This window comes from Falco peregrinus, chromosome Z (assembly GCF_023634155.1).
Source record: "Falco peregrinus isolate bFalPer1 chromosome Z, bFalPer1.pri, whole genome shotgun sequence".
Lineage (NCBI taxonomy): Eukaryota > Metazoa > Chordata > Aves > Falconiformes > Falconidae > Falco > Falco peregrinus.
The window spans coordinates 69,112,561-69,125,944 of record NC_073739.1 but is presented as its reverse complement, the minus strand read 5'-3'; the positions used below and the strand labels follow the sequence as shown (position 1 = coordinate 69,125,944).

Below are 13,384 nucleotides of genomic sequence, written 5' to 3'. Positions count from 1 at the left end.
TTTCAGGCTATGAACCGTTCCCTTGCAAATGTGATTCTAGGGGGGTATGGCACCACATCAACAGCTGGTGGGAAGCCCATGGAGATTACCGGAACCCACACAGAAATCAATGTGGACAATGCAATTGAAATGATAAAAGAAGCAAATAACATTATTATTACTCCAGGTAAGACACTCTTTGACTCCTACAGCAAGATGTTTAGATGATGTATTATTAAAAAACCAAAACAACCAACAAACAAAAACCCAAACTAAAAAACTGTAGCCTGACTTGCAGCTGCAGCATCTCAGTATGTCAAATATTGACTGGGTCTGTAGAATCTGTTTTTGTTCCCAGGTCAGTTGTCATTCCTCTGTGTAGACATGTGTATGCCACTTTATTTTTCCTTGTGTATGTCTGTTCAGAATTCATCGTATTTTTTTAGATTTTAAATTCTTCAGCACAAAGGCTGTCTTTTGTAAATTTTATTTACAGTGAATTTTGTGTGCAGCTGTTGTGGTGTGAGTTACCAAGCACTACCACAATACCAGTGGTATCAATACCAAAACACCTGTCTGTTAAGTTACTGAAAGAGAGGATTTTATTTACACTTCTCATCTACTTGCTTGATGCTGCATTGTTTTATTAAAAAAATTTGCCAGAAACCCATGTAAAACTTAGTTAGTTTACCATATATACTGGAAATAAAGTAGAAAAAACCCTAAAAACCAAACCCCTGAGTTTTCTGAAACTGTTACGTTGGCTGTAGGCTCATACGGTTTGATAGCACATTCCCTGTTAAGAGAGGTAAGGTAGGGAATAGCTCGAGACTTGCTTTCCTTCAACTGAATGCTACAGCTATTGTGTTAAATTTAATTTTACTGTTGGAATGAGAAGGTGGCTAAAAAACAAAGTCGTCTTTTATTTTGCTTTAGCTCAAGGGAAAAACATCAGTGAGGTGGAGTTCTAATTTGGGAAGTTACCTTTGTTTCCAACAAAGTTTGCAAACATCTTCAAGGAGTTTTCCTCTTACTGCTGTGGTCAGACCTTGAGGACACCATTAATAATTTATACTTTCCTTTTTCTTCCTGGACATTGTTGCTGTGATGAATTAATTCAGACAGAAAGACTGAAAAGAGTATTTGCTGCTAAAAGTCATATTCAACTACTAGATTTGCATTATGCATAATTTTGTTGAGGATAATGGTGGTGAAGCAACCTGACAGTAGCCTCTTTATCAATTTTTCAGTGTCTGAAACGTCCTTTTTTAAAAAAGGAACATGTATTTTGTGAAGCTGAAATAAGTTGCTTGTGTAGTTTGGCTGGTCAAACAACTACATTATTAGTGGCCAGGAGACCAAAAAGAAGAGATAAAGTGGTTAGGCTGTGAATGTGAGAGTATCAGAGGGATGTGTGTATGTGTATATATATTTATAATTTTTTTTTGTTTATTTTTATTTATGAGAGCTTCTGTTGGTGTGTAACTGTTCTGTCTGCACCGAAACAGAAAAATAGTTTAAAACTTGGAAATTCTTTCAGGTTATGGCTTATGTGCAGCAAAAGCTCAGTACCCCATAGCTGATTTGGTGAAGATGTTGAGAGAACAAGGGAAAAATGTCAGGTAAGTACTTGCCTTGATGAAAAGTATTCCAGGTTTTTGTCTTTCCCCGCCCCCCCCCCCCCCCCCCCCCCCCCCCCCCCCATTCCATTAAAATCTCCTACAAGTGTTTGTTTTGGTCTCATTTTTCTTTCAGCAGTCATGATTATGTTGACCTCTTTCTTGCAGAAATAGTAGCCGGAGGAATGCTGTAGTTTTATTAACCTGTAGCTGAATATCTAGAAATTTTATGCTTTAGTGTAAAAGATCCCTTACTTTCTTACATTCTTCTTAAAATTGGCTTTTGGAGGTAACCCCAGCAGCTGGAGAATAGGTTTTTGGTTTTTTTTTGTTTGGTTTTGTTTTGTTTTATGTCATGCTGAAGTTCAGTTAAGAAGAATGGCTTTAAAATGTCATACTTTATTGTAGCAATAAAATCTTACTTTCTTGGAAGGTAAGTTAGCTCCTTTAGGTATGTATGCTCTGCCTTTTTGATGTAGTAGTGTTTTTGTACAAAACAAGCAGGAAGTTTTTTGTAAAAATAAAACTATTGTAGCTTTTCGTATTGTGTTCAAGGGAACAGTTAGAAGCCTTTTCTAAAGGTGGGGAGCTTGGAGAGCTCTATGAAAGCAACCGTTTGTGGAAATACGTTACCGTGAGGAGTAATCACAAGAGCAGACTTCAGTGCAGGAAGAACAGTTACTCGTTACGCTTGTAGTCAACAGGGAGAGAGCACAGGCCTAACATAAGTGCCTTGAATTGCCTACTAGAGAAACCTCCATTAATGGGGATTGTTTACTAGGCTAAAATAGCTTTATTTTTTTTTCTAAGTCCTGATTTCCTAGGGAAATGGACTCGTCTGCTTGGGGAGTAGTTAAAGGTTTGCAGTGGGAATAGTGTGAAGATCCTACACAGGAAATGAGAAGCCCCTTGCAGTATGGAGAAGTGTTTGCTGCGGTCAGTCTGGTATGAAGTAGAAGGGTAGATCGGATTGGGTAGCAGCCTCTGCACCGTGAACATGGGACTTTCTTCTTTCCTGGGATAACTGACTTGCATGGATAGAAGTGATGCTTACTACTACACAGAAACATTTTTATATATATAAACCCCAAAATATACAGACAGTAACATCTAATTCTGATTGACATGTTTTAAACAATACTGAGAAGAATTAACCACACTATAATATTAGGTGTCCTTAGGTTAGGAATCCACAGTTTACCTTGCCTGTTCACTCTTCTGCTAACCCCTCCTGCAGCTGGAATAGCTGAAGACATTCAGTGTGCATTGATGAGAAGTGTCTTGCAGATGCTCAAGAGCTCCTGTTTCTGGACTGCATATAGTGTCTCTGTTAAAAGTAGATCTTATGCCTGTTACATTCCTTGCAATCCTCGTAAGTCAGTCCATGTGATCTTAACATTACCAGCAGGACTTTAGCTACCACAGATAGCCCTTTGCCTCTTACAAGCGTTAAGGTTGTGGTATCTTCTTTCATGCCATGCTTTGAAAGTTTCTACAGTCTGATTTGTTCAGAAAGTAGTTAGTGAACACAGGAAGGTCGGAGGGTTTAAACGTCTGTCACTGTTTTGATGTAACTTGAATCTTCACAGAATTCCAGAGTGGTTGAAGTTCAAGAGATCTGTGGAGATTGTCTGGTTCAGCTAGCCCCCTTGCTCAAACTAGAGTCAGCTGGAGAAGTTTGCTTAGGATCTTGTCCAGTTGGATTTTGAATACCTAGTCCCCCAGAGATGAAGACTTGAAGCCTTCTGGGCAATCTGTTCCAATGTTCAGAGTAAAACAGGTTTTTCCTGTGTTTCAGTTTATGACCATTGCTTCTTGTCTCTTCACTGGATACCAGTGAGAAGAACCTGGCTCTGTCATCTTTACTCCCCTCCATCAGTATTTATACACACTGATAAGATTCCCTTGAGCCTTCTCTTCTGGAGGGTGAAGAATTGCAGCTCTGATCCTCTCCTGTTGTGATAATCCAATCCATTAAGTAACTTAAACCTGCACTTACTGGGTTCCTGTAGTTTTTTGCTATTGGAAGCAAGGCCACTATTAGACTTATTTGATTACTTCATGGAAGCATTATTGGAGTGCATGTGGCCAGTCCCATGGATTTATTCTGGAGTGCTGCTTCAAAAAGCAGAGATAATTCTTAGGTGCCAGTATTGGCCAAAAGTCATTTCCTCCTTCAATTTTTCTTAGGCCTTATAGATATTGAAAGTACTGGAAAGCTGACATTATGCCTGCCTTGCTGATTGTTTGGGAAACTATTTTCCAATTATGGTAACTTAATACTTTAAAATTAGTCAAGGCTTGGTTTTCATTTTGACAGATGCTGGTTAGCCAAACTCATTCTCTGATTTCCATGTGTTTATTTCAATTGGGTGGTAACGTTCCTTGGGACTCAGTATTCTAGCAATCAGTGTATTTTGGTTTTGGTTTTTTTTTTCTTGCAATATTTTTCTAAGCTTACTAAAAGTTCATGGGCAAGTTTTTGCAGTGTTTTACAGCAGGTGTTGTGATGGATAACAGCAGGGTTACTGTAGGGTTTATAGGCAATTACTTGTTAGTGTTAACGCAGAACATTGCAATTTTGCATATAAAATTGCTTTATCAATGTATTTGTTCATGCATACATGAAAAATGAGTGTGTGTGCTGGTATATCTGCTTCCTGGAGCAGTTCTCTTCACACCTTACTTCTGTGTTTAGCAAAAGCTCTGTGTGTGTCCAAATGGCATTAAAAGTTTTGAAGACCCATTAGCTGTGCGACAACAGAACCTTTCTTGGCTAATGCAACGAGTGTCACATGCTTTTGGCTTTCCTTTCAGCACTTCTGTGGGGGTGAGCTTTATGTTTTTTATCAGCCTTAGTGAAATGAGAATTAATGGGTTTGCCTTTTATGTTGGCTTTGCAAGGGAGAAATGTGAATGAATCCTTGAAATAACTGGCTTATACTTGAAATGAGTCGATTTCAGGAAAGGATCACTGCAGTGGTTACCTAGTATTTAATGAAATAAATCTGTATTTACAGTTTGTGGTAATTCAGGCCTTTCATCACTTTGCGGAGCTCCCACGGTGTTCATTAAGTGCAGCTGCTGTCCCTCTGGTTTCAGTTGGCCTGGAGTGCCTCGGGACCCTAGTACGGTCACCATCCAGATGTAGTGACACTCACACATCCTCTGTGGAGGGGTGCCAGCATGGACATACTATTGTCATCAATTTGTAATGCCCATGCTGTGCCAAGGAAAATTGCATCTGTCTTATGGGGTTTTTTTGCTTCATGACTCACGATTGATCCAGAGGAGCTGTTGTTTTCATTTACTTTGCCTATAGCCATAACATTCTCAGTGAAGTGCACAGATTATATAACATGATGCATAACCTTTGACTAGGTTTAAATTTAGAAATATGGGAGAGTTTGGAAACTTCAGACTCTTTTAGTTATTAAATTGCATAGCTAACATCATTGCTTACTTGAGATAGTTTTGCAGCAGAATACATCTTTAATGCATTAGCAGGATCACATAGAAAGCTGGGTATTGCTGAGCCTTTGTTATAGTTTTCCCGTGTGAGGGATGGGTAGAACAGCAAAACTACTCATAGGCTGAATCCTGTAGTCCCCAGAATCCATTGGCCTTGGGGAGGAAATGCCTGTTCTGCAACTGGTGTATTTCTGCAGAGTTACAACTGAGGAAATTGTTGAAAGATCTCACCAAAGTTCCTTGGTGACATGCTGTGTTGTTTGTAGGCCCCTAGTTGTGAAATTCTGAGTTCTTTTACATAATTAAATTATATTCCATCGTAATCTTATATGTAGATATATAACGATTCTGTGTCATTATAGTACTGTTAACTGTATATATTCCCATAGGTGCATGAGTAATTGACGCTGTTTGTGTCCATGTCTAGTTAACTGTTTTGCCACAGTATGACTTTCCTGAGACTTTTTCTAACAATGAGGGGCTTTTTTTGTGTAGTAAAAAATTCTTGCTAAGAAGAATGTATTGCAGGTGAAAGGACTCTTAAAATTGTGCTTTGTATAGAGTTTCTAAACCTAACTCATAATTAAATATGCTGCTTTTCTGGTAACTCATAGTTGAGAGAAATGCAAATTGCCTCTTTAACAGCCTTTCAAATTAGTTACTAAGTTGCTAGTGTTTTGGTTTGGGGTTTTTTAACCTCATTTTTATGGGTGGATGTCTTAGAATCGTAGATTATTTAGGTTGGAAAAAACCCTTTAAGATGAAGTCCAACTGTTAACCCAGGGCTGCCAAGTCCACCGCTAAACAGTGTCCCTAAGCAGCACATCTACACATTTTTTTTAAACACCTCCAGGGATGGTGATTCCACCACCTCCCTGGGCAGCCTGTTCCAATGCATGACCAACCTTTCAGTGAAGAAACTTTTCCTAATAAACCAATCTAAACCTCCCCTGGTATAACTTAAGTCTATTTCCTGTTGTCTTGTTGCTTGTTATCTGGGAGAAGAGACCAAGCCCCAGGTGCCCACAGCCTCCTGTCAGGCAGTTGTAAATACGAGTGGTAAAGGCCCCCCCTGAGTCTCCTCCAGGCCAAACACCCCCGTTCCCTCAGCCGCTCCTCGTAAGAGTTGTGCTCTGGACCCTTCACCAGCTGCACTGCCCTTCTCTGGACACGCTGCAGCCCCTCTGCGTCCCTCTTGAAGTGAGGGGCCCAAAACTGAACACAGGATTTGAGGTGCAAAAGTCTTGGATTTCTGTCTTCTGATGTTAGAGAATCTTAATTACTTTTGAGCACATGGAAGCACGAGTTTTGAAAATGTGACAGCATAGATTTAGTGTTGGACCTGAATTTTTTTTTTTTTGTTGCTACCTTTATGGCAGAGCTCTAATCAGATGTTTTTAGGGTTTTGGGTTTTTTTATCTCCATTGTTCTAATTGCTTATGAGTAACAGAGCATGTGAATGGGTGCCATTTATACATTTATGTACAAATTAATAAATAAAACAGATTAACTTTACCAATCTTTGTTGCTTTACAAGAAAATCTAGAAGAATTTAAAGGATGAGCTGTTAAGATACTCTCCCAGCCAGTCTTAACATACTGCTTGGCTCTGGTGTGTATAAAACAGAAATTACTGTCACTGCTGAATGGCAGCATAAGAACAACATGTGTTAATGCAAGTTGCTAGGACACTGAAGTGCACTTACTAGGAAGACACTAAGTGTCTACATGTGTGTCAGTTCTTCATTTGTTTTTTCTAGTCAGATTAACTGTGTGGGTTCTGAATTACTAATGATGCAGATGGAGGGACAGATGGAGTCCAACAGATCTGTTAGCTCAAGTGCTGTCTTGGTGTAGCCAGGGAGAGCTAGCAAACCTTGCTGTATCTGATTTGCTGCTGCAAGGAGGCAGCTATAGCTATATGCTCCTGGGGGTCTATTGTAGGTATGCCATTGGTTCCATATGGGCCAGCTGAGCTCTGGGCGACCTTAGTTTGCGATGCTTTATGGAAGCAGACACTTCTTTCTTCCTTGCAGTTGGATTCTTGGGAGGGTTATTGCATTGAGCTAAGGTCCATACCATATATTTGGATCTTGCCCTTGCTGTGATAAACCATAGTGGATGGAAGTAGTTACCAATACTTACTTAAGTGTGCTTAATTGAACTAATTTAATTCAGTTAAACTGACCTGCCCCCAGCAGAACCCCTGAGCTTAGTCTGTGCTGAAGTACTGTTTCTGGGGATAGGTTGCCTCAGACATGACACCAAGCCTAAGGTAGCTATGTCCTTTGAAGCTAATAATCTACATAGTCATCTGTAATGTGTGATGAGAGCATTATACTGTGGTACAAGTCATGCTACACTGCAGCTGTTGTTATATGGCAGGATTCAAGCTGTGGAATATCTGAATGATGTACTACGCAGTTCATCTAGTTGTTTGGTGTTCCCCCCCCCCCCCCCCCCCCCGTTAATCTTGAGTAACAGATTATTGTTTGTACTGGAAACAGAGGTGGAGAGGTGTCAAAACAGAAATAAAGTGAATGTGGCTGGGAGGAGGTGAGGCAAAACCCTTGGGCAAATTATTCTCTGTATATACAATGTTGAAAGTGTTGAGTAAGCTAAATTAGGCACCAGCCAAATGTTACTTACGTCACTCTGTCCAGCTTTGGCGTAATGACAGGAATCCTATCTTTACATAGATGAAGTGATCGTGACACACTTCTGCATTGAGTTATGTAGATGCTAGCTCATTCAGTATTCATTACAAGCACATCATCTGGCCAGTTATAGTAATGATAGATGCTGACTTTATGGACTGTATAAAAAGTAATTTCCATTTTGAGATTTTCTGGTGATTTTTTTTTAATGAAATAGTATTGACTGTGGCGGTATGAAAAAGACAACTGCTTTAACTTTTTTACCCCCTGAATTTAAGCGCACTCGATGTGGAAAGTGCTGTCCTAGATAGGATGTGTATGTCAGGAGTTTTAGATATTTAGTCTAAATTTAAAATAAAATGTTGGACTCTTTGTATTACACAAAAAGGTTCAAAATATAAACTCATTTTTCAGTGTGCTGTGTTGCCTTTCTAAAACTAGAAAGTATCCAAAAGAAGCTGGTTAAAGAGGCTGGATATCGTTGCCTAGTACTATTGCTGTTCAGGTGTGAAGCTTAGCAGCAAGGAGGTGTACGCTCACTTCAGTTACATGACAGCTGGGCATGATAAGCCAGCCCTACATTACATGGTCAGGGTCAAGAGAAAAATTTCCTGGTGAATTCTGTGTTTCAGTGAATTACCAGAATAATGTTTCAAGTCAGACACAGTATGATTGTGAATCTTTGTTATGAGTAAAGTATATGTAGACTGAAAACTTGATGTTATGTAAACAGAAAGCCAAAGACTGTGAGATTTCTGGCTTGATTTAAAAACAAACCAACCAACATAAGGGAGTGCTGATATTAAAAATATACCAAATAAACTTGTCAGTTTTTCACTTTAGAACATTTTTTTTCCATGAAACATGTCTCTTACAGTTGTATGTGTGTTCAGTTTTTGAATATGAATGAGGTTCATATTTTGAACATCTGGGAGAGCATACATGACAATGTTTCTGCCATAACGCACGATGCACATAGCTTTGACGAACTGCTGCTGTTGCGAGTCAGAAGCAAGATAGGCAGCTTTTATTAGACGTGTTGTGAGCCATCAAGGATTTTGGCTGTCACTGTTTCAGTGCTTACCTGAATTCTGCTTTCTATTGGACAGGTTAATTTTTCTCCAGATGCATATAGAATTTATCTTGTGAAATAACAAAGATAAGCACGTATTTTTAATGATTCTTTTTGACACACTTGCACATCCAGTTTCAAGAGGTACTGGCTGGTTACTGTCATATTTGGTTAACAGGCTCTTAGAAGCAGACCTCTGGGAGTCACTTCAGTATTTATCCAAAAAGCTTTTGTCTGAGCAGCTTTCTCAAACTTTGTGAGTATGCAGTATGTGGTTTCAAGCAGAGTCTGTCAGAAGTCTCCAGCTGCTGATGGTTCATGCCATGACTCTTCCTGAACAAAGATAATTATCCCCTTTATTTTCTTCTTTCTTTGACTTCACCATTCCTGGCAAGAGCCAAAGGTGACATTAATTCTCTTGGCAGCTTAAATTTTGGCTTTCCAGCCCTTGAAATAATATTGTATGTGTATATAGTATTTAATAGAAACCTCACAAGTATTTTGTTTTGTGTATTGCCAAAGTAGCTTTGGTTGAAAAGATGCTCAAATAATTTTATTAGAAACAAAAGAGAATTTTGTTGGAAAATCTATTTTCACTGCCAGAGTAGTGATGGGTTTTCTCAAGTATACTTCAGAATAAAAGTTCTCTTACTGTACTGCAAGTGATTGAATTTGGTACACTTGAAGACTAGCTGCAGTACTACACATGGTTTATATTACTGAGTGGTGTGAAACATAAGCTGTTAATGTCTTGTCCTGTAATTTGCTCACCTTTCTCTGATTCTAGGTATTGTCCTTTGCAAAAGGATCCCAAAAATTTACTAGCCAAATACAATCTATTCTCTTTGTTTCTTTAAAAGTATTTATTTTTAAAGCTAGCGTTTATCCTGCTGTTTGACCTAGAGCTTAAAATTGTAGTATATCTGGTATTATGTGGATTAATCATATGTCCTTAATTTTGTTGCTGGAGTTACCCATTGTCCCATCTTTGCATTGTCTTAATGCTGTCTTGCTGCTGGAGTGTTCGGTTGCCCTTTTAAGGATGTTTTTGCAGAGTGTTAAATTCACAAGTGATCTGTGATGATTGGACTGTGACTTGTGGACCATCAGTGCTGCGTTATCCACTTCCATTGCAGTGGAGTTGAAAATAGAAATATGTGATAGTCTGTCTGTCATGCAGAGCTGATTTATCAGTCTTCCCCTCCTTTCTGAAGAAGTCCTTTTATTGCATTCCTGACTGACTTGGATTTCTGCTCAGAAATTTCTGTTCAGAAATCCAAGAGTTTACAGTTTTCTCATAGGTATTTTATGTCTCTTCCAAAGTACATGTTAGCTTCCTTATTAAACATTTAATTTCAGCCATATACAACATTGACCTGAGGCATTTCTGGTGTGCTTGAGTCAGCATGACATTTGGCGATAGCTCCAAGGGCTGGAAAGACAGAAAATGCATAGGAGAGTAGACTTTGATATGCCTAGTTTATTCAGGGCCAGTAGATGAGCAGAAGAGTACAATCTGCCCACAAGAAGTAGATTTGCATGTAATTAAAATATATCTTTGGGAGTTACAGTTAGACCAGTTTAACGTCTTTGTTCTGAGTTTTGTCAGTTTTTTACTCTTACAGAACTGCATTCATACCGTAAGATTCCCACTGCTACTGTGTGTGTCTGTCTGAACTTTTAGTAACTCATAAGCAGTGTATTCTATCTAAACTGGTTTTTAGCTGTTCTGAAAACATTTCTTAAATTGTTACGCTTGAACTGGTATAGCTTCTAAACTCTGCATCTTCTCAATCCCCCTGCCTTTTTTTTTTTTTTTTTTTTCCTTTTTTTCCCCTCCTCCTAAGTTCGATCATGAGAAGAAAGTGGCATGTTTAACCTAATTCAGAAAAGCATTGTCTTGTGCTTAAAGTAGAGTCCCTGATGATTTTTCTCTTGGAGTGTTAGACCATGGTAACCACACATACTCTCTTAGAGACACTTGAGTCAGTAAGGTCATTTGCCAAGACCATTTCAAGGTCTATGAGTGGATTTGTGCTTCAGGAAGGCTGCACAGTGTTTAGGCCTTTTTATGAAGAGTGTTGTGTTGTGGCCAGTTCATTTATTCTTTGGTGCTTTCACTTTTCCATGATGTAAGAGACCTACAAAGCATATTAATATGGGTGGTTGTTTTGCAGCAAAAAGGCTTACTCATAAAAAGCAAATCAAAGGTATCTGTCAAAAGTTTTTAGATGTATTATTTGGAAGGAGGATGCAGATGCTTACCGTGTGTGTTATGGCTAAGGCTGATGATTGTATCCAGTCAGAACGGTGAAATAGTCCTATTACTTTCAAAAGTAATCGAAGAAAAGCCTGTTGGTATAAGCCATTGCTGGGTGGAAAATTGCTGTCTAGGGCCATCTTACAGTGGTGCATTCCTAGGCATTTTTTTGCCACGAGTTCCTTCTGTGTTGCCACTAGAAGAGTCCATCAGGCTCTCCAAAGCCACTTTGCAGATGCAACAACTTTCTTAAAGAGTCTTCTTATGATGGAAAGATTGAAAATGTGCTACTAGCTTATTTAACTTTACTGGGAAAAGAATATATTCTTTTGCATACCTGTTATGTCAGTCATACTTCTAACTTTGCAGAAAAGGAACAGCTGCTCTCCAGGTGAGGAGTCTAATCTGTGGACCTCGTTCCTTTTCCCACCCATTCAGTTCTCTGCAACACTGGGAAAATAATTACAATATTGTTAAGGTTTAACCATTTAATTTTATTAATTCCCGTGTGTGTTTACACTTAAGCATTTCTCAGCCCTGTAGGTCACAGGGGGCAATTTTACTGTATAAAACAGAGTGTGCAGTCCTTAATGGGGTTGAACTTCCTTTCCTGTTAGGTTCGGTATTCACCCTGTGGCTGGCCGTATGCCTGGTCAGCTGAATGTACTCCTAGCAGAGGCTGGTGTTCCCTATGATATTGTGCTGGAAATGGATGAGATCAATGAAGACTTCCCAGGTAAGCATGCAAGCTGTAAGTTTCCAGCAGATTGGATTTGATCTTACCAATTTTTATTTGATTCTGTTGTTACATCACACAACGATTTTAAAAATAGAAAATCTCAGCCAGACTATTCAGTTTCTCTTGTGCCTGTTGTGATGCCACTGGAGAGAGCAGAGGTCTTTCTCTTGCAACCTGAGTGTGCTCCCAGCTGATGGCAAGTGAGCACAGAGGAGTACAAGAAATAGCCTGACTGAGAAGCAGAGAGTATAGACAGGTAAAACAAAGGGAAATATTGAATGAAGGAGTACAGAAGAGAGTAGATATTAAAGGGAGATTAAACAGGCTTGTCAAACATGTTTCCTCCAGAACCAAGGGCAGGTTTTTTTGGTTGGTTTGGATTTATTTAATTGCTTATAGCTGTGAAATAAATGACAAATTCTGTTTCCTGTATGTAGCAGTAAGAGAGAAGAGAGAAAACTACAATTAATTCTTCAGGTCAGGTGTTGTACTTGACACTGTCATATCTTGCAAACCAGTATAGAATTGTACAGACAACTTCTTGCTTTCTTACGTCTTTATTTAAAAATCAGAAAGCTGCTGGTAAAAGGTTTTTTGAAAGAGCAAGGAAAAGCCAGGCACAAATAAATTGTTAAGTGATGATGTGTGTATGAAATACACACAGATGTGTATGGAACCACATTTAAATATCAAAGGATTTAACTTCTGTATGGCAGTGGTCTAACAATTCCCTTGGAATGGGGTTGTGGATGCTTGCAGTTTGCTGGAGGTACGTGGCGGACACTTGGACTCTCACATATAATTTACCTGATAAGTTTGTAAAATATTTGTGACCGAAGTCCCCATAAATATTTGTAGAGTAAGGGGTTCTTCTGCCTCTTAAAGATCAGTTTTAACATGAAAATGAACATCAGCCTCAGTGTTCAGGTTTCAGTTAATTTTTCATTAGTTTTCTCTTTTTTGTCTTGCTGCAGAAACTGACTTGGTGCTTGTGATTGGTGCAAATGATACAGTTAATTCAGCAGCTCAGGAAGATCCTAACTCTATCATAGCTGGCATGCCGGTTCTTGAGGTCTGGAAGTCCAAACAGGTGAGATTATAAGAATTGTGCTAGCACCTGCCATAGTTAGCATGCTTTTAAAAACAGGGTTTGTAGGATAAGATAATAATACTCTACTTTTATGGTTTCCATGAAAAGCTTTTCTGCAAGGCATCCAACAAACCAGTCAGTATTTTGCAAGTGTGATGCACTGTACATGATTTTGTAATCATCAGCAAGTGCTTTAGTGGAACTAATGATGACTGCAGTAGAAGAAAACAATGAAAGCACTTTACTAAAAATGGGATTAGAATAAATTATATTCTGCTGACATCTGCAACCCTGAAGCATTTATGGGAAATTTGACAGTTTTAATGTTGAGGTAGAAATAAAAATATTAGTATTATACTTAAATAATAAAAAAACCCCAAACAATGAATGAGTAGAGAGTGTAGCCTGTCTAGACTGATCTGACACTTTAGTCCTTGCCAGTGTTGCTCTTTGAAAGCAGCAGTGACTTACCTAAGATACGTATACTTGAGTTTCCTT

The 13,384-nt window shown here is 38.8% G+C and overlaps 1 protein-coding gene across 3 annotated transcripts in view; it reads left to right on the top strand.

The window, feature by feature from the left end:
• NNT (nicotinamide nucleotide transhydrogenase) overlaps nucleotides 1-13,384 on the top strand; it is a 47,607-nt gene that overhangs the window by 31,306 nt on the left and 2,917 nt on the right. For all 3 annotated transcript variants that reach the window (XM_055790195.1, XM_055790197.1, XM_055790196.1), the window contains exons 18-21: nucleotides 7-166; nucleotides 1,520-1,601; nucleotides 11,675-11,793; nucleotides 12,771-12,886. In XM_055790195.1, coding sequence (XP_055646170.1) covers nucleotides 7-166; nucleotides 1,520-1,601; nucleotides 11,675-11,793; nucleotides 12,771-12,886 — 477 coding nt within the window. The remainder of the gene's footprint in view (nucleotides 1-6; nucleotides 167-1,519; nucleotides 1,602-11,674; nucleotides 11,794-12,770; nucleotides 12,887-13,384) is intronic.